Raw genomic sequence first — 25,048 nt, 5'->3', positions numbered from 1 at the left:
AAACCAAAAAGGTCTGGGGGCATGGTTCAAATGGTAGAGCACCTGCCTGGCAAGGAGAAGGCCCTGAGTTCAGATCCCAGTACCACAAAAATAAAAGTCAATTACGGGTTAAGGGCATAGTTTGGTGGTAGACAGGGCCCTGGGTTCAATCTCCAGCAACACAAAAACAAAAAAACACACAACCAAGAAAATTCCCCAATGTCAGCCCCGGACTTACCTAGTCTCACCTTCTGTGACTTACCTGTGCTATAGACTGAGTGTTTGCATTCCTCTCCAAATCCCCAAGCTGCAATGTGATGATATTTAAACTAGGGCCTTTGGGACCCTTACGAATGTGATGTATAGCCTGAAAGTAAGGCCCAGTAGCTGGGCACTAGAGGCTCATGCCTGTAATCCTCACTACTTGGGAGGCTGAGGCCAGGAGGGACAAAGTTTGAGGCCAGCCCCTGCAAATAATTCAGGAGACCCCCATCTCCAAAATAACCAGAGCAAAATGGACTGGAGGTGTGGTTCAAGTTTTAGAGCACCAGCTTTGCAAGTGCAAAGCCCTGAGTTCAAACTCCAGTCCTACAAAAAAATAAAAAAAAAAGGTCCAGAGATATCCCTCACTTCTGCCATGTGAGGACACAGCAAAAAGATGGCCATGCACGAGCAAGGAAGTGTACCCTCACCGCACATGGAATTTGCTGGTACCTTGATCTTAGACTTTCCAGTGCTGTGAAAAATGACTTTCTGTTGTTTATAAGTCAATTGACCTGTAGGTATTTTGTTACAGCAACCCAAACAAACTGGTCATTGCCTGGAACTCCAAAATCCTTATCTCTAGTGCAGCCTCACATCTGCCTGTCCCTCCACCCCCCAACTCACAGGCCTTGCCCCTGCTTTCCACACTGATCTCCAACTCAGTTAAGTCCCACAACCCCCGCCAAGCCTCCAGAGTTCCACTTCCTTAGGCTCTCTGCACTGGGTGATTCCTCTCCTCCCCAGAGCACAGGTTCCAGAATTTTTCCAGCCCAACCTCTCACCCTTGTTCTGAGTTTTTAGCTGCAAAAGCAGTGTTTTTTGTTTTTGTTTTTTTGTGTGACTGTGGTTTGAGCTCAGGGCTTTGAGCTTGGAAAGCAGGTGCTCTACTGCTTGAGCCACACCTCAAGTCCATTTTACTCTGGTTACTTTGGACATGGAGTCTCCCAAACTATTTGCCCAGTCTGGCCTCAAACCATAATCCTTCTGATCTTGGCCTCCCAAGTTAGAATTACAGGCATTAACTTCAACCTAGCAAAGGATGTTCTGTGGTTTCAACAGCTTAGTCACCTACCTGGTTCATGTTCCATCTCCTTCCATCTGGACTATAGCAACAGCCTCTGAAGTGGTTCCCTCACCTCCTTCCCCTTCCCTCTCCTTCCCCTCCAGTCTATCCTTTCTAAATTTCAATGTCGACTGTCATCCCCCTACTAGATCCTTCCCTTAACTCCAGTTATCCAAATTCCTTACCTGGCATCTAGAGTCCTTCTCAATCTCACTCAACCTACTCCTCATACTTTTATCCTGCCACATCCCATTCCATCTTCTTTCTCACCCGTCCTCACCATGTGCCATTAGCCCTCCCTGGTCACACAAAACTTTCCACTGCTTTCTGAACAGATAGGGATTTTCAAATCTCTTCTCTCCCTTCGTAGGGCTTTGCTATACTCCATCTGGCAAAATCCTCTATAGGCTTCAAAGGCAAACTCAAGAATCTTGTGATGTCTTCCTCACTGTCCTCCCCAAGTTAGGGCTCTCTCTCTCTCTCTCTCTCTCTCTCTCTCTCTCTCTCTCTCTCTCTCTCTCTCTCTCTCGTTACTTGTCTTTATCACTGCATTTTTCTCCTATCATCTCATAATTGCCTGTTAAAGTGTCTCCCCAACTAGATAGGATGCTCTCCCAGGAGAAAAACCATATTTCTGGTTCAATTTTTAAACCGCAGTAGCACAGGCCCTGGCACCATATATGTATTGGTAAGAACTATCTAGAATGAGTAAAACTCCTGCATGGTGGAGCTCACCTGTACTCCCCAGCTATTAGGGAGTCTGAAGCAGGAGGATTGCTTGAGCCCAGGAGTTCGATACCAGCCTGAGAAACATGGCGAGACTGTCCCCAAAAAAATTACAGCTGGGTGCCGGTGGCTCACGCCTGTAATCCTAGCTACTCAGGAGGCAGAGATCAAGAGGATCGTGGTTCAAAGCCAGCCCTGGCAAATAGTTCGCGAGACCTTATCTTGAAAATACCTAACACAAAAAGGGCTGGTGGAGTGGCTCAAGGTGTAGGCCCTGAGCTCAAGCCCCGGTACCACAAAAAATAACAAATTTCAAAAAAGAATAAGTCGATGGTTAATGAAGAAGTAAGCCAAGGAAGAAACAGGTGAAGGAATACTACTTACACCTGAGCAGGTGCGCCTTGGGCTCAGCCACGCCCCCTGTTGCCCCGCCTCCACAGAAAACTACATTTCCCAGAAGGCCCCGCGCTCAGAACATGCGCAGTGCGACGCTCGGAGGCTGCGACGCCGAGTTTCACTCCGGCTGCCTCCCGCTCGGAGTCGGAGCCTCAGTCAGAGCCTTGCCGAGGCCGAGCCGGAGCGACAGTCCGAACTCGGCGGTGACCTCAGCCTGTCCCCTCGGGTTCCTCAGTCACGGTGAGAGGGAGGGACGGGCGGGCCACCTGCTTGTCGCCTGAGCTGGGGTCCTGAGGACGAGGGGGGAGCGGGAGGGGTGGGGGACACACCGAGCGGAGCCGGGACCGGAAGGGGGCGGTCGTGTGAGGGAGCGAGGGCAGGGCCGGCGTGAGGGGAGCCCCGGGGTCCCGGGGGACTGGGAGGACTGTGCTCCCGGGCCTGAGGTCCTGGAGGCGGGAATCGGGCGCCTGGGACGACGTCGCCGGGCACGGCGGGAGCGGGAGCCGCCGGCTCGCAGGGAGAGGGGCGCGCCCCGAGAGTTTCGGTCCGGCAGGACCCCGAGGGGCGGTGGGGATGTTTGTCACCCGGCTCCCTGGCGTGGGGGTTGGGGGTGGGTTCCGCTGGGGAAGGACTCACTGAACTGGAAGCTGGACTTTGGAGGAGTTTTTGGTGCCCATTCTTGTTTCTCCTCAAATGGGGTCAGCCTTCCCGGAAGCTCCTATGGCTTGGGTCCCGGGTCAGTTTGGGGTGTGCGTAATGTAGGCTGAAGAGGAGTTGCAAGACTCTTCCTTTTTCTGGAGCCCCGCTTTGTCCGTCTTTCTGAGTCAGCTGCATCCCTCCACGCTGGCTTCACTTCCCCAAAGTGCCAACAGAGATGGAAATAAGATGTGTACAGAGGCGGGGCCCTTCAGGAACTCACAGTATATTTCTGGGTGCCATTCTAGCTGTTCCAGTGTTGTAGACAGTAGACTTTCTGCTAGCCAAAACCAAGCCCGTTTGTTCATTTGCTGTGTAGCCTTGGGCAAATTTTTATCCTCTCCGGTGTTTTTTCTGGACGCCTCTGAAGTCCTCTTTCTGGGAAACTATCCCTTTGATTGTTGATAGGGCTGAGAGACTGTCATACCTTCTGCTCTGCCCAGACTGTTGGAAAATAAACCTGGTAATTTTTCAGTCCCTAGCCACAGCACACCAATCCAGCTAACATCTGTGCATTCCTTTTCACTCTCTGCTGTTTCTCAATTTAAAACCTGATCATTTCTTGTTGGCAAAGGTGCTTCGGAATCTGTGTCGCTGAGTCAGCACGCCCTTCAGATCTGCCCAGGTTTTGTTGTTTGCATAGTGTATCAAGATGGGAACTCAAACAAGTTATTCCTCCTAAGGATCTGGTGTCTTCATCAAGAAGAGACGGTTTGTGCCAACCCCTACAGAGAGCCAAGGTGAGCTCACCACAGGGAATTCACCTTGCAGCCTTCTCAAATCTGCCTTTCAAAAGAGAGAAGGTGGGCGCGGATGGGGGGAGGGCAGAATTTCTATGTCTCTGGGAAGAAAGTGAGCCCAGGAGTTGACTGTTGATTGCCAGCTGTCGCAGATAAATTCAAGTGGCTTCTTGCCAAGAGCTTCTCCTGTCGAACCAGTCTTTGAGGACGCTTTTCATTTTAAGACAAACTTATGGGATGAAGGACACAAGTCATGATTTTCTGTGTTTGAACTAGAAACATTAATTTCTTTGGTTGTACAAACCTTTCCTGGGTGCCAGACAAGATCCCCGTCTTCTGTCTTCTGCAAACTTGTTTGGTGGAAAGACAGACACACCAAGTCAGTGACAATGTGTTGTCAGTGTGTTTATGTGCTGAGCTGGGGGAAATCACAGGCCACTTCCTCCAGGAAGTGGGTAGGAAGCAGAGTCTGGAAGGCTTCTGGAAGGTAGGTGATAGCCAAGGTGAGTTGTGAAGGAAGAGTAGAAAGTAGAAAGTGGGGAGAAAGCCTGGCAGGGGAGCCAGCATTTGATTTGTTTGTTTTTTTGTAATACTGAGATTTGAACTCTGCCTATACCTTGAGCCACTCCACCAGCCCTTTTTTGTGATGGGTATTTTTGAGATAGGTTCTTGAGAGCAGGCTTCGATCCATGATCCTCCTGAATAGTTAGGATTATAGGCGTGAGGCCAGCATTTGAAAAGTCATAGAGCTGCCAGGCCAGGGCAGGACTGGGCCACTACCTGTTCTATAAGTAGTTCTGTGTGGCTGGAGCAGCATGGTGGGCTGGGAAGGTGGGTAGAGGGTTCTGGGGGCCATGTCAAATGTTAGTGGTTTGTCCCTCAAAGATGCATGCCCTGGAAACTTGGTCCCAGTGTGGTGATGGTGAGGTGGTGGAGCCTAGAGGAAGGCATAGGTCATGGCAGCTTCCCAGTCATGAATGGGTTAATGCTGGTCTTGTGGCATGGGGCTCACTCCCAAGAGTGAAGTAGTTCTCTAGAGAAATAGAGATGGATACAAAGCGAGGCCACCCTGCCTGCTGGCCACTTCTGCAGCTTTGTGTCCCTTTTTGCTTTTCTGCCACATTGTGGTTGTGATACCACAAGGGCCGGTGTTGTGTTCGTGTTCTTTGGACTGTCCCTTCTGTCATCCCAGTCATGAGCCAAATAAATCTTATAAGTTACTCAGCATCAGGTATTTGTTATAGTGACACAAAACCAGATCCATGGCTCTGGGGAGTGGAAGGATTTTACCAAAATTCCACAAGGAGTTTTTTTTTTTTGGTGGTCCTGGGTTTTGAACTCAGGGCCTACACCTTTAGCCACTTCACCAACCTTTTTTTGTGATGGGTTTTTTTCAAGATAGGGTCTCTTAAACTATTTTCTTGGGCTGGCTTTGAACCATGATCCTCCTCTCTGCCTTCTGAGTAGCTGGGATTGCAGGTGTGAGCCACTGGTGCTCGTGCACGAGAGGCATTTTTAAAGGATCTGAGAAGTGTGGAAGGGATTAAGTTGGATTATTCTCTTTGTGATGGTTTCTTTACACCATGGCAGCTTCTGGTAGGGAAGGGGTCCATGAGAGCTTTCACTCTCACTCATTCATGGTCTAGGTAAAGAGACATAGGTTGCTGTGAAGTACAGAAGTTGGTAAGATGGTATTTTCTTTCTGTTGGGCACACCAAGGCATAGAGGTGCTGATTAATGGGCTTTGGGGCTAGGGGGTTGCTTAGTGGTAGAGTGCTCACCTAGCATGCGTGGGGCCCTGGGTTCCACCCCCTGAACCAACAACAGCAATGGACCTTGGATGTAAGGGTAAGGTCAGGCTAGGATTCCAAGGTGGGGAAACCTTGGATGTGGGTGGGGATAGACGCTGTCACTTCAACTCTTGGGAAGGTGCGGTGGGGTGGATGAGAGGAAGGATGGCATGGGAAGAGAAGAACACTGGCAACTAATTGTTGATAGTAGGAAGGGGGAAGACCATGTGGGGATGGGCTTTGACTGTCCACCTGTGGAACTTGACCTTTATTGTGCAGATCCAGGGGAGGTGTGGAGGAGATAAGACCAGAACTATACTTGAATCTGGGCGTGGTGGTACTCAGCCGTAATCCCAGCTGCTTGGCTTTGGAGATGCAGGTTATTGTTCAAAGCCAGTTTGGGGCAAAAGTCAGCTTGAGATCCTACTTGAGAAACATTAAAAGCAAAAGGACTGAGAATGTGGCTCAAGTGATAGAGAGCCTGCCTAGCAATCTTGAGGCCCTGAGTTCAATTCCCTATACTACCACAAAACAAACAAACAAAAACCTATTTCAGGAAGAGTGATGTCACACCTTTGTCTGAGGTATGGACTAGAATAGACAGAAGTTAGTGAAGCCATCAGGGAGGGAATATTTTGTTTTATTTTTATTTACTTTTGCAGTACTCGGGATTGAACCCGGGGCCTTGCACACGCTGGGCAAGCGCTGCACCACTTGAGCCATTCTCCCAGCCCTTTTGTTTGTGTTTTGTTTCTGAGATAGGGTTTATCTACCTTTGCTGGGACTGGGCTCACCTGGAACTCTTGCTCCGTCTCTCAGTGTCTGTAATCCTGGATACATGTTAATGCAAGAGGCAGAAAGACCTCAAGCAGTAGGGCTGAAGAGGTGCAGAAAGTGTAGGTTGAAGAGGAGCAAGAATCTCTGGCGTTTCTCCTGACTGCCTGAGGCAGAGTGGAGTCTAAGAATCCATGGGGAAAAGAAGAAATGTAAAGAAGGTAGGTTTGGCTTCAGACATTTTTTTTCTCCCTTTTTTTGTGTTGGGTTCGTTTGACAGAGGGTCTTGCAAACTGTTTGCCCAGGCTGGCTTTGAATCATGATCTTCCTGATCTCTGCCTCCTGAGTAGTGAGGATTACAGGTGTAAATCACCAATGCCTGGTGGCTTCAGATATTGTCAAGGTAGGAAACGAGGCCATGGGTTAGGGAGAAAAGTGGCTTATTGCTCAAATCCCTACTGAAATTCTGTATGCCAGGGCCTTTGTCTGGCACTTGGAGCACAAAGATGGATTACACAGTCTCGTAGGTGTAAACTAGTAAACTGAGAACAAGTAAACTGTAAACAGGTAAACTGAGAACTAGATTAATGCTCATTCATTGGTGCTCATGCATGGCCTGCTTTTCTTTATTCAGTAATTTTTTTTTTTTTTTTTTTTTTTTTGCAGTACTAAAGTTTGAATTCAGGGTCTACACCTTGTGCTACTCCACCAGCCCTTTTTTTGTGATCAGTTTTTTTGAGATAGAGCCTCTTGAACTATTTGTTTCAGGTACGATCCTCCTGGTCTCTGCCTCCTGAGTAGCTAGGAGCCACTGGTGCCCGGCTTCAGTAAATTTTTTTGAGACAGGGTATTGACGTGTAGTTCATACTGTCCTGGAACTCGGGGTCCTCCCACCTCAGCTTCCTGAGTGCTGGGATTACAGGAGTGACCCACCATTCCCTGCTAGTCCCATAGATTTCTAAGAAAGTTAATATGGCTAAGACATATCCATGTTAGGTCATGTCACAGGGTTCAGTTATTTTTACTACTGAATACATCTCATGGTGTAGATGTCCCACACAATTCATCTGGCCACCATGGATGGTCATTTAGTTGTTTCTAGGTTTTTGTTACTGGGAGCATCTTGCACTGAACATTTCCATAGATGTCTCTTGTCATACATAGACCAGAAGATAAACTAGGTATGGTATTTCGTCTGGTCCTGGAGTGAATAAATGCTCCCTTTTCACCGCAGATACTACCAGACTGCTTCCTGAAGTGGCTGCACCAATTTCCAGTAGACCAGCCGTGGGAAGTGGGCCATGCGGTCACGTTGTGTGTGTTCTCTCTGACTTTTGATACGGGCACACTTTTTTGTTTTGGCCAATTGAATCAATGTAAAATGGGATATTTTGGTTTCAAGGTCCCTGAGTCTAGATATTGAACATCTTTTTTGTCTATGGTCTGTGTGTTTCATGTGAAATATTTGTTCATCTGTTTTGCCATTTTTGTTTGTTTGTTTTGAGGATCTTGCTATGTAGTCTAGGCTGGCCTTGTACTCATGCTTCTCCTGCCTCAACCTCTTTACTGTTGGTGGTCCTGGCTTATGACTGGCTTCTTTTGCCAATTTTTCTGTGGAGTTTTTTAGAAAGAGTTCTTTTCTTTGGGTGGTACTGGGGTTTTCAGCTCAGTGCCTTGTGCTTGCTAGGCAGGTCTGCCTCGTGAGCCACACACTCAGCTACACATTTTGCTTTCAGTGGTGTTTTTTTCTTTGAGGGTATAGACAAAAAGTTTATTAAGAAAAAGTACAAAGCTCCTGAGCAAGGCAGGGAGGGTCCTGAGTGGGTTGCCTACTTTCAGTTATTGAATGGGATGTCTTGTATTTATGCCTGGACTGGACCTTGATCCTATTTTTGCTTACTCATACCTGGGATGACAGGCGTGTACCACTATGCCCAGCTTTTTATTTTAAGATGGGTTCTTACTAACTACCTGCCTGGGCTGGCCTCAAACTTCAATCTTCCGAATTCTGCCTCCCAAGTAACTAAGATTACAAAAATGAGTCACTGATGCCTGGCTTTAGTAGTGTTTTTGTTTGTTTGTTTGTTTGTTTGCTTTTTTAATACTTAGTTTGAGCTCAAGGCTTCACACTTACTAGGTGGAAGTTCTACTGCTTGAGCCATACCTCCAGCCCAGGAGTGCATTTTATTTATTTATTTTACTTATCTTTTGGTGGCACTGGGGTTTGAAGTCAGGGCCTCACACTTACTAGACAGGCACTGTTACTGCTTTGACCCACTCCAACAGCCCTTTTTTGTTTTTTTGGTCTTTTTTGGATGATTCCAAAGAATTTATTGTAAATGTAGTGGCAAATACATTGAGAATAATCATCATTAAAAAGGAACTAGAAAATTACACACGTTGAAAGTGTATGTTAATCACCAGCCCTTTTTTGTGATGGGGTCTCATTGAACTATTTGCCCAGGGCTGGCTTCGAACCATGATCTTCCTCTGCCTGGTGTAATTTTTTTCATTTTTTCATTTTTCATTTATTTTTGGTGTTCTGTGTCTTGTTGAAGTCTTTTCCTGAGCATAGTCTTTGCCTTTAAGGAACTTATGCTGTAGTGGAGGGTACTGAGAAAATTTCACTCACATGTCACATGAGCATTGGTTGGTAGAAGTAGCTATTTCCTGCAGGGCAAGGGTGAATGTGGGAGAGATTTCACAGGGCAGAGTGTCAAGCTAGGAATGAGGGGATGAGTACGTGGACAGGTGGGAGGTGAAGGGCATGAACTAGCCTGCCAATTCTGGGTACTGCTAGAAGGTGACTGGAGCCAAAGGGCTGAGGAACTCAGGCAGAGCCTCATTAGGACAGATATGGATAAACTGCTCATAGGGGCTTCTTGAGGGTGGGGATGGGGCTGCAGGAGGGTTGAGAGGTAGGCTGGCCTGAAAGGCTGATGCAGAGAAAGTTACCAATGCCCGGTGTGGTGCTAGGGAGCACTTGGGTCCTTGGGGTGGGCCCTGGTGGCGTGCTGCCTGCCTCAGATGTTGGACAAAGGCCACACAGTGGCAGGGCTGAGCAGTGGGACAGTTCTGAAAAAAGTCCTCTCTGGCCCTTGTGGAAGTGTGATGTACTGTCCCCTCCTCCATAGGGAGCAGTGGCAATCCAGACAACTGCTATGACTCAGTGGTCACCTGGTCAGCCTGGATGCTGTCTTTGGTTTTCAAGAGAAGCTGGAAATCTGTAATATTTTAATTTTAGCAATGAATATTCCAATTTCGAGGGATGTTTTGGGCAGTATTGGGGTTTTAACTCAGGACCTTGTGCTGGTGAGGCAGACGCTCTTCCACTTGAGCCACTTTGCTAGCCCAGTGTACCAGGCTTGAACTCAGGGCCTTCACCTGAGCCACTCCACCAGCCCTTTTATGTGATGGGACTTTTGAGATAGGGTCTTGACAACTATTTGCCCAGGCTGGCTTTGAATTGCGATCCTCCTGGTCTCTGCCTCCTGAGTAGCTGGGATTGTAGCTGTGAGCCGCCGGCACCTTGCTCAGTATTCCAGTTTTTAAATACTGGCTCAATTAAAAAAAAAAATAGCTGGACACAGTGGCTCACACCAGTAATCCTAGCTATTTGGGAGGCTGAGATCAGGAGGATAGAAGTTCGAGGCCAGCCCAGGTAAATAGTTTGAGAAACCCCCATCTCCATAATAACCAGAGCAAAGTGAACTGGAGGTGTGGCTGAAGTGGTATAGTTCCTGGTTTACAAGCTCAAAACCCTGAGTTCAAAACCCAGTCCTAACAAAAACCAAACCAAACCAAACCAAAAAAGTGTAGGCCAGTTTGTTCAGCATCAGTGTGCCCTTCCCTCCTTCTTGGGGGTGGGGAGAACAGGCTGTGGAGCCAGACTCAAGTTTATTAGTCCCATGTGTTCTTAGGCATGTGGGTGCTTTTCTTTGCCTCGTTTTCCTTAGTTATAAAGCAGGGTACTACCTGCTCCCCTGGATTGAGGGTCTAGCAGGAATACTTAGGAGGCATTCAGCAAAGAGCCTGGCACATGGGGAGCCCTTGTCACAGACTTCACTGTTGCTGCTGTTTGACCCACCACTGTGCCTGCTTCCCTGTGCCCCATGTGGTCTAGTTGGCCTGGAAGCAGGGTTCCTGCCCTCTTTCTTTTTTTTTTTTTTTTTTCAGTAGACAACATCCTTTTTATTTTATAATAGTTCCTATTGCATGAAAGATTATACTCTCAGCATTATTTTGAAATTTTTACAGATTGCTTGAGAAAAAAAAATCCATATAGCTTTAGCTTTTTTTTTTTTTTATTTTTTTATTTTATTATTCATATGTGCATACAAGGCTTGGGTCATTTCTCCCCCCTGCCCCCACCCCCTCCCTCTCCCCCCTACTCCCTCGATACCCAGTCCTGCCCCCTTTCCTGATGCATGTGGTCAGGTTGCTCTTGGTGAAGCCATACATTCTTGGTTATAGAGGAGATGGCTGTCCCCAAAGGAATTGTGGGTTGCTGGGGCTCAGGTCCTGGCTGCTCTGTGGTTTTCTGATCCTCATTTGGAGGTCCTGTAATGACCTGCCTCTGGAAGGCTCCCAGGCAGCTCCTGCCAGAAAAACCAGCACTTCCCTTCTGATCACCTAGTGTGCCGGGGACAAATCATGTTTAGTCTCCTGCCACTGTTAGAAACTGGGTCAGGGTGGCATTGGCTTGAGCCGTGTCTTTTAAAGACGGTAGCCTCTAGCTGGGGTGGTAGAGTGCATAGCATGTGGGAGGCCCTGGGTGAGAGCCTCAACACTGCCAATGAAAAAAGAACTGAGCCCCACCTCCAGCTCACAGGACTGCTGTAGTGGTGGGTGGTTTGTTGGAGATGGAGATAGGTGTGTGTCTGTTCACAAGGAGGGGCCATGATAAGTTGGCAAGGCCTGTTACTGCAGAAGCCTCACTGGGAGAGTAGCAGCCAAGGCTCAAGTAATGATGGCAAGCAACAGAGTGGTGGTGGTCATGAGCTTTTTAAAAGTGTTCAGCTTTTATTTTATTTTTTTTTTTTTGGCAGTACTGGGATTTGAACTCAGGGCTTCTCATTTGGAAAGCAGGTGTTCACAAAGCAGACACTACCCCTTGAGCCACATCTCCAGTCCATTTTACTCTGGTTATTTTGGAGATGGGGTTCTCTCAAACTTTGCTTGGGCTAGCCTTGAACCATGATCCTCCTGATCTCAGCCTCCCAAGTAGCTAGGATTTATAGATGTGAGCCACTGGCACCTGGCAAAGTTTTTTGTTTTTTTTGTTTTTTAAATTTATTTGATAGGCAGCAATAAAAAAAACTTCCAGTATAGTTTTTTGAATTTTAATTTTTTATTTATTTTTCTGATGCTGGGAATGGAAGCATGTGTTAAAAGTGTTCTACCACTCTGAACACCCAACCTCCATATTGGGTGTTTGTTTTTTTTCCAAACAAGATTTGGAAAGTACAGTGCTTCTTTGATAGGTTTGTGCTCTGAATCCATCTTTCCCAAGTCTTTGGAGAAGCTTGTGAACAGAGCTCCATCTGCACTGGAAGAAGCCTGGAAGAGGTCATGTTCTGCTCACAGATCTCTCTGCACACAGGTCGGCTGGTGAGGTATGGAGTTTCTGGCCCATGCTTCTTGGAAAGTACGCAAAGGAGGGGCAACTTAGAAAATTGGGCTGTGTTGCCAGGTGCTGGTGGCTCACACCTGTAATCCCAGCTACTCAGGAGACAGAGATCAGGAGGATTGTGGTTTGAGCCCAGCCCAGGCAAATAGTTCTTGAGACCCTATCTCGAAAAAGCCCATCACAAAAAACGTTCTGATGGAGTGGCTCAAGGTGTAGGCCCTGAGTTCAAATCCCAGTACTGCAAAAAAAAGAAAAAAAATTAAAAACTCATCACAAAAAAGCAGTTAAGAAAGCCAGAAAGCATGAGGCCCTGAGTTCAAACTCCAGTGCTGCCAAAATAAATAAATAAATAAAATAAAATTGAGATCTTATAAAGTAGAGAGAATATGAACTTTCAGGTGTGACAGACTGGATGCGTTGTCTGTGACCTGGAGTAAGTACGTAATCTCTTTGAGTCTCAGTTCCCTTGCCCATGAAATAATGATAATCTCTGCCTTTGAGGGTGACTGAGGGGGGGTTGAGGGACGTGGATGACAAAGACACCAAGCAGAGTGTGTCCACCTGAGGTCTTAGTGTGCATGTGCACTTGCACATCGTATTTCTAACTTGTCATGAGTGTTATCTTAGATCCTTAAGCCTTTTGTTAACTTTCTTAAACATTATTTAAGACCAGTTCATATTCTAGTATTAGGATATTCCTTAATTATTTAAGACTTTCCATATTGGAGCTGGTGTAACTCAGTGGTTGAACATGTGCTTAGCATACATGAGGCTCTCGGAAAGAAAAAGAATCCTATATTGTAGGGTGTTTAAGTTGCCTCCAGATTGATGCTTTTTTTCACAGCCAATAATAATAATTTTCATAATTAAGAACACTGTAGGTAACTCCCATCATTAGGTGCTGAAACAAATTAGGGTTTTGAAGTTCAGCTTGGTGCCGGCTGAGGCTGAGGCAAAGAAGGGTGCATCCACACAGGGCTCTATTGTGAATAATTGCTAGGTTCAAGTGGAACACCAGTGGGCGTGTTTGGGAACAGGAGGTTCTCCCCTTCTTTGTCCTCTGGGGCTTTAGCCTCTCCACACTGGAGCATTTAGAGAGCCCCAGCTTGGAGTCAGCCTGATCTTTGTCCTGAGGGAGTTGCTGTTGCACTGGGGAAGTTGAGTCCAGGAAATACAGGCCTCTTGTGATGAGTGTGGCCTCTGAGGTTGTGGGTCAGAGGCGCCATGTTACAGGCCAGAAAGATGGGCATGCTAGATAGGGTCTCCCATGCAGGGAGGGTGCAGTCTGGTCTTCAGTATCAGCAGCAGCATCAGTGGCTGGGCCCACAGTGTTCTGGGACTTGCTAGAGTTGGCTGTGGCTGCGTATAACGGAATGAAGATGGAGGTCTTCTGTGAGTGGAGACAGGCTGGCTGTGGAGGAGTTTGTGTGCCACTTAGCCACATCTTGGGTCTCTGGTACCCTGACAGGGCCTGGACCCCAGTGGGTCCTGGATCTGTGAGAGTCTCGTGCCTACACAGAAAGCTTGAGGGAAAGTTGCTGTTTCACTGGCTGTTCGTGGGAGTTGGTTCATCTGGGGATGGGCGGACATGCTGGAACATTCCCTGCGGCTGATGATACGGCAGGCCCTGCTGCCTGGGAGATGAGCACCTCGGGAGTTCCTGGCTCTGAAAGCAGTCCTCTGACTTGTACCTCGTGCAGTTACAGAGCTTTCTAATTGCAGGCACTGAGCTAAGCCAGCCTTGCCCTTGGCAGCTCTGTGGCAGGTGTGCTCAGCGTCCTTATGGGCCTGATTCACATCCCTTGTTTGCCTTTGGGGTGTGTGTGTGTACATGCTGGTGCTGGGTCTGTACAGCTTTATACTGATCGTCTTGGTCCTTGGTCCCCTAAAGATCAACATCTCCGCTTTCCAAATGAAAGTGAGCAAACTGGGAGAGAGCCCAGGTCCCCTTGCAGGGGTGATGCAGAGTACACAGGGATCAGAGTCCCTGTTACTCCCTTTGCTGCAGTTACTCCAGACCCTCCTCCCTGCTGAAGCCTTGGTCTTGGCCTTCTCCTTGAAGGCTGAGAGGTAGTGCAGCCTAAGGATAGCAGCCTCCCAGCCTTGTCATTGTCAGTCTCCACACCTGAGAACTGGGGATAGAATTGCTATGTATCCTCAAGGGGGTGATTGTGGAATCGGCAGACTGTGTGAGTGGGACCCTGTCATGCAAGCCCAGGGTCCCTCGTGGGCATGCTGATTTCTCCCTTCCTCCTCCCATCTGAGCAGGAGCCTGAGCCTTTCTCTCTGAGACCATGTGCCTGACAGCCATGTGGATCTAGGCTTGCCTTCTGCCTGCACAGCCTCTCTGTAGGGTGGATGGATGTGGCCTTGAATGAGTCTCTGGACCTGCTTGAGCCTTATCTTCCTAATGTGGAGAAATGCTACCTTGTCACACACAGGTTTAAAAGAGACAGGTACATTTGGTATTTGTCACTAAGTGTGGACCCTGTCGCCACACTCCAAGAGCCAGTGCTGAGGGGGGTGGTAATATGGTGCCCTGGCAGACCATGTCTAGTGGGACAGTTGTAGATGTCATTGCCCACATCTTCTGAGCTAGCTTAGGTAGAACGCTGAGCACACATCGAGCCCCTGCTGGGTACCATCCATTATAGCCATGAACAGGGCAGGCTCCTTGGGCTGTTGTCCTCTTGTGGGACAGGAAAACATGGGCCAGCACCGTGCCCATATGTCTCTCTGGTCAGTAGAGTTCCACTTGGTGACAGGAGGAGTTCAGGGCTGTGAGTTTATATGACAGGTGGCTAGGAGAAGCATGAAGGATGTGGTGAGTTCACTAGGGAGGAGGGTGGACCCTGGTGACTGGGAGAATAACATCCTGAGATGGGTGGAGGCCTGGGTGTGGATGCTTCACAGCTGGTCAGCAAGGCTCAGGCACAGAGTGGGCAGTGGGGAGACCGGGGAGTTGCAAGGTGTATTTTACTGTTTATTAGCTTCCTTCCTCTTGTGTTTGGTGATGCATTGGAGACGTGGAGGACCAGAATGTGGCCTTCAATACCAGTACCAGCTCTGCCACTGACCCCTAGGGGGTCTTAGTGCCCTATCCTGTTTCTTTTTTTTTTTCTTTATTCATTTATTCATATGTGCATACACTGTTTGGGCCATTCCCCCCCTGCCCCTGCCCCCTCTTGCTCCCCTCCTTTTTTTTTTTTTTGGGAGTACTGGGGTTTGAACTCAGGGCCTCACACTTGCTAGGTAGGGACTTTACCACGTGAGACATTTTGCCAGCCCTGTTTCTGTGCTGAGTATTTTTGAGACAGTGACTGGCTTCAAATCATGATCCTCCTGCTCTCTGCCTCCTGAGTAGCTGGGATTACAGACGTGAGCTTCTCTGTCCTTGAGACATAGCACTGCCTCACCTGCAGTACAAAGGGCATTATCCATATCTCACAGACAAACCCATGCTGGGGGCCGCAGACTCCTTCCTTCATGGCCTCATCCACAAGGATTTCAGGTGGCTCAGATGTAGTGTGAAAGGACAAGGCAGGTAGCCAGGTCAGAGGGAAGTGATTGGGAACGGGGTAGAAGCTGGGCTAACGACCAGCATTCTGCACTTCTTCACTGCATCTTCCAGAACATTCTCCAAGCTTGATAGGCTGCAGGACTGACTGAACTCTCCTGGCTTCCAGAGTGAAGAGATCAGTGCAATCCAGTACTTGGTTCATGATGCCCTTAAGGCACTATGGAAAGCCTCATTTCTTTTCCCTGTACTGACAGACTGTCTGGCAGCGCTTCTGATGTGCACAGGTAACTGCGTGTCTGTCTTATTTCCAGGTCTGCTGGAGGCACTGGGCAATGAACCCCAGACTGCGGCCCAGAGTGGTCTGAAGCTGTCTGGGAAAGCAGAGGGAGTCCTGGGGAAGATGGCCATGGCCCCAGGCCTCTCCCTGGCTCAGGTGTACCCCAGCCCTGTGGCCGTGGCCGTGTGGGAATGGCAGGACGGGCTGGGCACCTGGCACCCCTACAGCGCCGCCGTGTGTACCTACATTGAGCACCAGTTTGTGCAGCAGAAGGGCCAGCGCTTCGGGCTGGGGAGCCTGGCCCACAGCATCCCCTTAGGCCAGGTGGACCCCTCTCTGGCCCCCTACATCATTGACCTCCCCAGCTGGACCCAGTTCCGCCAGGACACTGGTAAGACCCTTCTGCTTCTAGCACGCGTTTTAGCACCTGCTTTGGGCCAGGTGCCAAGGTAGGTGATGGGATCACAGATGTGACTCACAGAGCTCTGTCCCTACCCCTGAAGCGGACACAGCTGAGAGAGAGGTGGGGGAATTCCTTGTAGTAACAGTGGGTGCTGTGGAGCCCATTATAGAGGCCTTTCCGGGCCCCTTGCCCTTGCCTCCTAAACCAGAAATGCCTTCGTCAGCTAGTGGGGATTTGAGGCTCTCTGGTAGGCTAGCCAGGTACCCAGCATGGAGGTGCGTCATGGTGGTTTCAGGCCTGTGAAGCTTCATAGTGGTGCATGCCTGTAAGCCCAGCTCTCAGGAGGCTAAGGCAAGAGGATCTCAAGTTCAAGAGCACTCCAGGCTACACAGTGAGTTCCAGGCCAGCCTGGGACACAGTGAGTCCCCTGTCTCACAAAGCCAAAAAAAAAAAAAATTCTGATTGGGTGCTGGTGGCTCACACCTGTAATCCTAGCTACTCAGCAGTATTTCCCAATAGATGGGACTTGAGAGATCAAAGAGAATGGTATGTCCATGTATGAGAATTATATAATAAAGAAAGGATTGGCAAAGTTTTAAAGATGAGAAGTGCTGATGGTGTAACGAGTGGAGCGAGCGGGAAATGCTTTCAGTGTGGTGTCACTACAGACGACCTTACTTAAACCCCGTCCCTCATAAGACCCAATGGAGAAGTACATTGTGCTATCACATTGGTACCAGCTACGCTGCTTTCTTCTCCGTCCTTCCACTAAGTGTGATCTCATTTTCTGTATGTTTTTTTTGTCTTCTCTTTATATTTATTTATACATATTGTATCCATAAACACACATATATAATTTTTTTGGCAGTGCTGGGGTTTGAATTCAGGCTTGTGCTTGCTAGGCAGGCGCACTACATCTTAAGCCATACCTTCAACCTTTTTTACTACAGTCATTTTGGAGATAGGATCTTACTTCTTTCTGCCCAGGCCAGTCTGCCCTGTGATCTTTGTTTTTTTTTTTTTTTTTCTTTTTTTAAAGCAGCACTGGGGCCTCATGCTTGCTAGGCAGGCAGTCTTACTGCTTGTGCCATTCCACCAGCCTGTGATTCTCTATTTTAAGCTTCTTATTGCTGCTGGAATGACAGACATGTACCCCCTCTACACACAGCTTTTTTCAGTTGAGATGGGAGTCTTATTTTTTGCCCAGGCTGACCTGAAAGTCTGATCCTTCCAATCTCAGCCTCCAAGTAGTTAGGATTACAGGCACGAGCCACCATCGCATCACTTGTTGGTGTAGTGCTATGGATTGAACCTAGGGACCTCATGCATGCAAGGCAATTATCAGAATATTTTGAGGACTGTCGGGGCATGCTTTGGCATACATTGAACCTTGGGCTTTATTCTAGCATTGGAGAAACAAAAGGAAATGGTGTTCCTAAAGCCTCCTCAAGTCTAAGCTGTACATAGCGTTTGACCTGAGCTTCTAGCATCCCCGTCCTGTCAGTGTGAATATCTCCTTGCCACTCCAGATCCTTTGGGGCCCTGGTTTCTTTGCCTAGAGTCACTATCTCTAAATCCAGAAGAACAGCCAACACCAGCCCTTGAGTCAGATAGCACCATGACCATGTACCTGCAGTGATGGTGTGTGAGGGGCACAACTGGGACCTGGGGTTCAGGGTGTAGCTCAACAGTAGGTCATTCACCTAGCATGCACAGGGCTCTGGGTTCCATCCCTAGCAGTGAAACAAGCAAACAACAGGAGAAAGAATCATAAAATTCCCTGCTGATATACACTGCTCCTTTTAAACAGGCACCATGCGGGCCGTGCGCAGGCACCTGTTCCCCCAGCACTCAGCCCCAGGCCGGGGCATCCTCTGGGAGTGGCTGGGTGATGACGGATCATGGACAGCCTACGAAGCCAGCGTCTGTGACTATCTGGAGCAGCAGGTGGCCAGGGGCACCCAGCTTGTGGACTTGGCTCCCCTGGGGTACAACTACACTGTCAACTACACCACCCACACTCAAACCAACAAGACTTCCAGTTTCTGCCGGAGCGTGCGGCGCCAAGTAGGGCCACCTTATCCAGTGACCACTGTCATCGCTCCGCCGGGCCACACTGGAGTCGCCTGCTCTTGCCATCAGTGCCTCCATGGCAGTGGAACTGGCCCCGTGTCAGGCCGCTACCGCCACTCTATGACCAACCTCCCTGCATATCCTGCCCCCCAAGCCCCCCACAGGACCACCTTTGTCTTTGGGGCCCACCAGGCCTTTGCCCCGTACAACAAACCCTCCCTCTTTGGGGCCAGGTCTGCGCCCAGGCTGAACACCACCAACCCCTGGGGTGGGGCAGCTCCCGCCCTGGGGAGCCAGCCCCTCTTCCGCTCCAGCCTTTCCCACCTGGGACCGCAGCTCCTTCCCCCTGGACCATCTGCTTCCGCTTCCAGTGGAGCCAGGTACCGTCTTAGTGCTGGTCGTTTTGTCCGTCCTTCATGCCTTGTCAGCAGGCCGGGCTTCTGCTTTTACCTGCCTGGGAAGACTCACCCAGGTATCTGTCACCCTTAGCTGTCCTGCTGAGTTGTCTCCATTTGCATGTGCCCCATGACATGGGTGCTGAGGTGCCATGACCCTCCACAGCCTGGCAACCTGTGGAACTACCTGACCTTCAATCCTTGAGGCCTCTAGTTGCCTCCTGGGTGAAAATCAGCGGTCTTATTTATTTATTTATTTATTTTTGCAGTACTGGGCTTTGAACTCAGGGCCTACGCCTTGAGCCATTCCACTGGCACTTTTTTTGTGTAGGGTTTTCTTGAGATAGGGTCTTAAGAACTTATTGCCCAGGTTAGCTTCTAACCACGCGTGATCCTTCTTATCTGTCTCCTGAGTAGCTAAGATGACAGGGGTGAGTCACTAGCACCCAGCAAAACACATTTCAGCCCTTTTTTATTTTATTATTTTTTGGCGGCACTGGAGTTTGAACTCAGGGCCTCATTCTTGCTAGCTAGGCACTCTTGTCACTTGAGCCACTCTGCCAGCCCTGTGTTTTTTTGTTTTGTTTTTTGAGGCAGGGTTTCACTATGTAGCCCAGGCTGGCCTTGAACCTGTGCTTCTGCTGCAGCCTCTCAAGTGCTGGGATCAGTTTTGAATTTTGACGAGGACCTGCTGGTCAAGACTCTCTGCAGAGTGCTCTCAGAGTGACTGAATTAGCTGAGCAGGGCTCAGTGTTAGGCGTGGAGAACACTTGGGAGCTGGGGTGGGGCTGTCTTCTGGGAGAGACCTGGGTGGGTGGTGATGGAGTGTGCAGCCTGGTCCCCAGTCTCCCAGGGAGGAGAGTATCATGTTGATCTGGACTGATGGCCAGTCCTCAACTTGTGCCACCTTATCACCCATCTCTGTCCAGATCACCACATGAGGTGACAAAGACCTCATGCGCAGCTAGTGTTTTTGGGTTTCACAAGATCCCACCAGCACTGCTTCTGATATGCCAGGCTATGTGAGCAATTTCCTTGGGCCTCATGATAGCCTTGAGCTAGGTAACTTACAGATGGGCTTATCAGGCCCATGAGCTTGGCCCCACAGCCGGCAAGCAGCAGAGCTAGGGTTAAAGCCAGCCCCAAGAGTGTGCTCTGTGGGATCCGTGGAGAGGTCTTGAGGTCTTGAGGCTGCCTGAGAAAGGAGGAGGGCAGAAACCATGGCAGGTGGCGAGTGAGGCTGTGCTCCCTGGAGAGGCAGGGTCATGGCCTTGTATGGATCAGCTTTTTCCACGGCTTCTCCTTCCAGACGTGGGGCTTGTGGATCTGTTCCTGGGAATTAGGAGTCCAGGGAGGTGTTGCTAGGCCCTCTGGACTTTCACCTGGACGTGCGCGAGCAGGGCTCCAGGGATCCCTCCACTCACCTCCCTGCTTAGTGTGTAGGTCAGTCCTGTTCAAGGGAATGGGACACTCTGTCACCAGCCTGGAGCAGTTATTAGCAGAACTGCAGCTTCACCAAGCCTCCTGGGGCTTCTTACAAATTATTTTGAGACAAATTTCTAAATAGTGCTAGTCCTGGAATTGTGGGATTGAGTCAGGCACCTTAATGGGGCTTTGTTCCTTTGTTCTCATATGGAGGTCCCGTTGCTTTCCCCTAAACAGTGTTCTTGTATTTGATGGGGTCTTTCCTCCCCAGCTGTGAGCCTGCACATACTGTTGGGGCCCTGTGTGCAGGCTGGCAGGTGACAAGAGGATGGGATAGCCAGGCCAGCAATCTTCCTCCATGCTGGGCTGGCCGTGCGTGTCACTGCTTGCCCTGTGCCCTGGGCTAGAGCCAGAAGGAACCAGGCCAGCCGGCTGTGTTGGTTGACAGCCTCAGAGCAGCCTGCTTCCTGGGTTGGTGTGCATCCCTGTTTCCTCCAGCTTCTCTGGAGCCGGGATGGGTATAATTGTGCTTTCACAGGCCTTACCTGCCTGTGAAAGCAGACAAGGGTTTTCCCATGTCTAATTCATAGTGTGACTTTCCTCAGTTGCCCTCCTCTGATGGCTTGTAATAAGCCCCTGACCTCTTATCCAGCCGCCACTGAGAGCACTGAAACATCTGGCTCCTTGTTCTCGCTGCGGGCTGTGGTCAAGTTTTCAAAGCCAAAGACATCAGGAGCATTAGGTGAAAGTTAGCCTGCCCACAGAGAGAGGGGGCAGAGGAGGTGACACAGCAGGCTTTTTGGGAGAACTCATGTCCTTTTTTTGTTTTGTTTTTGGAATGTTTATGATTTCCAATGGCTTCTTGTTCAATTGGGGTGAAACTGGCTGTGTGATTTCCTTGTGCCCCCTGGGAATTTGCAGTAAATATGTGACAAACTGTCATTTGTAACTGAGCTGCTAGGTGTAAGTGAGTTTCCTGGGAGCTGAGGTTTATCCCTTTAAGCATCAAAACTTGTGTCTAATGAGGGTGGGTGGAGAACTTTCCAAAATGTGTCATGCATACTCCTGTCTCTGTAAGAGGGTGTGACGTCTCACTTGGCATCTTGATGACTTGGGTGGTGCTTCTGACCAGCAACTCTGAGACTCTAAGCCCATGGGAGCTGTGCCCCTCACCAAATGGCCCTACAACACAGTTCTCCTTAGTGGCTTTGTCTGCCGTGGTCTTGCCGCTGTTGTCCATGCCTCTGAGAGGGCCCCTGCTTCCTGCCACCACCTAGCACTCTGGCTGTGGCTGTCTTTTGGCCTGTGTGGTTGGAATCTTGAGTTCAGGTGAGGCCTTTCTAGCTTGCAAGGGCCCTTGGGTCAGTACTTGCCCTTTTCCCTGGTCCTCTTGTCCCCTCTTGAGATCAGGTGTTGGACAAGTCAGTTTCTGAAGTTTCCTTTTGCTCTATTATTGCTGTGGTTTTCAGGATTTAGCAAGGACCCTGAGGGCCTGCCTTTGCCTCCGTCTGCTACTTGGGGACCTGGGATATTTGTGTGGTCAAGTTGAGCCTCCCCACCACCCTGAGGCCTTCTGGAAATGTCCTCTTCCTTTAGAGAATCTAACCTCAGCAGGGGGACTTGACATGGCCAGCATGCACAGTCACATGGGTGTAGGTGCTGGGAGCAGTGTTAGTGTGTTGGCTGCATCCCAATCCCCAGGACAGGGACTGGGAGAGGATTTGAATTTCCTTCCTTCCAGCCTCCTTGCTCTGCCTATGCCTGGGACTCTCAACTCCTGTGTGCACAGAGCACTCAAAGTCCTCAGCTCATCTGGAAATGTCCCACATGAAAGCCAGGCAGACCCTGGTAGGGAGCCCCTGGAATGGGAGAGGAGTGGGTACCTGAGCAGCCACTGGAAGGATGCTTGCTGGGAAAAATGTTGCCTACCTTGGGGAGCGAGTGTTCTGAGAGTCTAGCTCTGAGGGTGGTGGGGGGGTCTGTGAGCTCTGTGGGTCTTTCCTCTCCTGAGAGTCTGCAGTTTGGGAGTTGCTCATTTTTTGTATTGCTGGACACAGATGAGAAGGAACTGATATCTGTAGAAGTAGTGACATTTGGAGAATTTTCTACAGAACTAGGTCATAGTTTTTGTTTTCCAGTCTCAGGGTGAGCTGCCCTCTGGTATCCTTACTGCTAGACCTTGGTGATACAACTCAGACCAGGCCTTCTTTCCCACTCCATGCTTCTCCACCCCCAGTCTTGGGGGGTGGGGGAGATCATGGACTTGGCTGTTCTTGCCCACTGTGCACTTGCTCTTTGTTTTTTCTGGCCTCCTAGCTAAGGGCTCAAGCTCAGTGCTCCCTGGAGAGTTGCCCTGGGAGACCTAAGCTATAGTGTCAAGCCATTCGCAAAGGCCATCAGAGATGGTCCACCTTCCTCCCAGACAGACAGAGGTTGGAACAGGCTCAGGAGGACATACAGCTTGTTTACTGAAAGTTCAGTGACGCCAAGAGTTCAGCCCAGCTGCCCAGCAACCAGCCCTTCTCTGCATTATCAGAGTGGCGCTCAAGTTCCACTTCACCCTTCTCTCTCGGCTAAGAGTACTTTTGTAGCCCAGCCACGCAGTCTGTCCTGTTTGGAAGGAACATTCAAGACGTTCAAATAAAACCTCTTTGTTCACTTAAGCCACTGCTAGACCACCTGACCCCGCAGTAGGCCCTGGCAGTGTCAGTTCCAACTGGGTGTGAGGGTTCCTGGTTCAGATGAGAGCAGCCAGCTCCTTGTGGTTTACACCTGCAGGATCTGTGATTTTGTGGCTGGGCAGAGGGCAAAACCTGGGGCAGCCTTTGGAGCAGCGGCTGGTTTGTAGACAGCTGTAAGGGTAGCAGAAAGGAGCCAGCCCTCATTGTCTGGGTCTCTTTCCTGCTCTGGGCTGGGCCCAACCCTGTGGAGCAAAGGTCCTGTCCTGGGAGCTCCAGCGTGAGACCATGTGGGAGGGTTTTGTAATTTTAATATCTTGTATTTACAAAAGAGCAAGGATGGATGGGGGGAGGAGGAACTGGCAGGAACTTGGGCCTTGTCTGCCAGCAAGAGTTCTCAGTGCTGAGCTTCATCTCAAACCGAAGTGGCATGCATCTGCTACTGTGTGTACACACACATATGCATGAGTTTCAGGGCCTTGCGATTGCTAAGCTGGTGCTCGGCCACTTGAGCCCCACCTCCAGCCCATTTGCTGCCATTTTAAACATGAGGTCTTACAACAGGTAAATGATGTTGAACATAGTCACTGTGGAAAACTAAACCTTCATTAAAATTATATATTTTTTGGTGCTGAGGATATGAACCCAGGATCTTGCCCATGCTAGTTAAGTACTCCAGCGCTGAGATAGGTTCCCAGCCCCAATGTCTTCATTTAAAAAAAAAAACAAAAAAAAAACCTCCCAGGATTTATTTCGTTCTAATTATTTTTATTTAGTGGTACTAGGGTTCAAACTCAGGGCCTCACACTTGTTAGGCAGACACTCTAGCACTTGAGCTACCCCATGAGCCCTGTGTACTAATTTTAATTTTAGATTTACAGGAAAGCTATCCTGTGCAGAGTTGAAATATCTCCCTCACCTGATGCCTTCTACTGTCAACATCTTTAGTAACCACTGTGTGGGCAGAATGAGGAAGTTGCCACAGATACGATACTTTTTTTTTTTTTTTTTTTTTTTTTTTTTGTGGTACTGGGGCTTAAACTCAGGGCCTACATGTTGAGCCACTCCACCAGCCCTTTTTTTGGTGATGGATTTTTTTGAGATAGAGTCTCTCAAAGTATTTGCATGGGCTGGCTTCAAACCTTGATCCTCCTGATCTCTGCCTTCTGAGCAGCTGGGATTACAGGTGTGAGCCACTGGTGCCCGGTTGGTACAGTGCTATTAACTAAAGGCTTTTTCTGATGTTTATCAGTTTTCCACCCCTGCCTGATTTGTCCCAGTATCCTGCACAGGGTCCCAGTTTATGTGTGGTGTCGTTCCTCCTGTTCTGTAGGACATAACAGTCCTTAGTCGCTCTTCATCTTCCACAGCCATCCTTCAGGAGGTGCTTAGTCCAATGTCCCTTGATTTGGGTTTGCCTAGTCATTTCCTGTGCTTGGACCGAAGTGATGAGGTTTTGGCAGGGCTCCCACAACATGGGACCATCATGTGACAGGTTTGCCCTGGTCCTGACTAAGTTCGTCTCAATGGCTTATTAAAGTAGACTCTGCCTAGCATCCGCTCTGCACAGGTACCTGCAAGCCCTCATGTTAATGAAGCTAGTGAGCCCTTTTTCAGGATTGTTTTAAGTGTCTGAACTGCCCAACACAGGGCGCCCTTCACCTGAGGTACCTGGGACAGTGGTGGCTGGTGGAGGTGGGAAGCAGCCTCGGCCAGGCTCCCAGGCAGCATGTTCCCTGTTCCTGCTGAGGCCAGGCAGTACCACACACTCAGCTTTGCTCTCTTTCCTCCCCAAGTGCCTCCCTCCCCAGCGGTCCCTCCAGCAGCCCAGGAAGTGTTCCCGCCACTGTGCCCGTGCAGATGCCAAAGCCCAGCAGGGTCCAGCAAGCACTCGCAGGTAGGTGCCCAGAACAGACTGCCCTGCAGGGCCTGGCGGGGAGGAGGGGTGGGCTGGAGTCCTCAGGGAAACCCCAGAGGGCATCTCAGAGGAGTAAGCCTGGGTCCCCTCCAGCCCTCTGAGAGAGTGGCCCTGATGATGGCATTTGTGTCCTTTTTAGTTTCTGTGTTGAATTGTGACTAGAACTACTTTTTAACATGCAGTGCTTTAGACATGTCCATGCAGGGGCCTCTGGAGGGGGTCACAGAAGCAGGTGACTGAGGTTAGGTCTTCATTTTTTAATTCCTTGTGCAGGGGATGGAGCCCAGGGCCTCACATGCTAG

The 25,048-nt window shown here is 49.4% G+C and overlaps 2 protein-coding genes across 5 annotated transcripts in view; one reads left to right on the top strand and one right to left on the bottom strand.

Annotated features, from left to right (window-relative positions):
* The window catches only part of Ssc4d (scavenger receptor cysteine rich family member with 4 domains), a 41,118-nt gene extending 37,420 nt beyond the window's left edge, over positions 1–3,698 (bottom strand). Inside the window, exon 1 of the mRNA XM_020156396.2 lies at positions 3,065–3,698. The gene's annotated coding sequence lies outside the window, so the exon portion shown is untranslated. The remainder of the gene's footprint in view (positions 1–3,064) is intronic.
* Positions 2,518–25,048, top strand: part of Dtx2 (deltex E3 ubiquitin ligase 2) — a 34,467-nt gene continuing 11,936 nt past the window's right edge. For 3 of the 4 annotated variants that reach the window (XM_020156404.2, XM_020156403.2, XM_020156402.2), the window contains exons 1-5: positions 2,518–2,668; positions 3,699–3,864; positions 15,889–16,245; positions 18,068–18,710; positions 24,625–24,725. In XM_020156404.2, the coding sequence (XP_020011993.1) occupies positions 15,978–16,245; positions 18,068–18,710; positions 24,625–24,725 (1,012 nt within the window). In that variant the 5' untranslated portion in view covers positions 2,518–2,668; positions 3,699–3,864; positions 15,889–15,977. Of the gene's footprint in view, positions 2,669–3,698; positions 3,865–6,473; positions 6,650–15,888; positions 16,246–18,067; positions 18,711–24,624; positions 24,726–25,048 lie in introns of all 4 variants that reach the window. The other variant, XM_074075689.1, reaches the window with a different exon arrangement.

The sequence above is a fragment of the Castor canadensis genome, chromosome 6, assembly GCF_047511655.1.
Source record: "Castor canadensis chromosome 6, mCasCan1.hap1v2, whole genome shotgun sequence".
In the NCBI taxonomy this organism is placed as follows: domain Eukaryota; kingdom Metazoa; phylum Chordata; class Mammalia; order Rodentia; family Castoridae; genus Castor; species Castor canadensis.
Note: the sequence above shows the minus strand (reverse complement) of the source record. Positions and strands in the feature narration are given on the sequence as shown.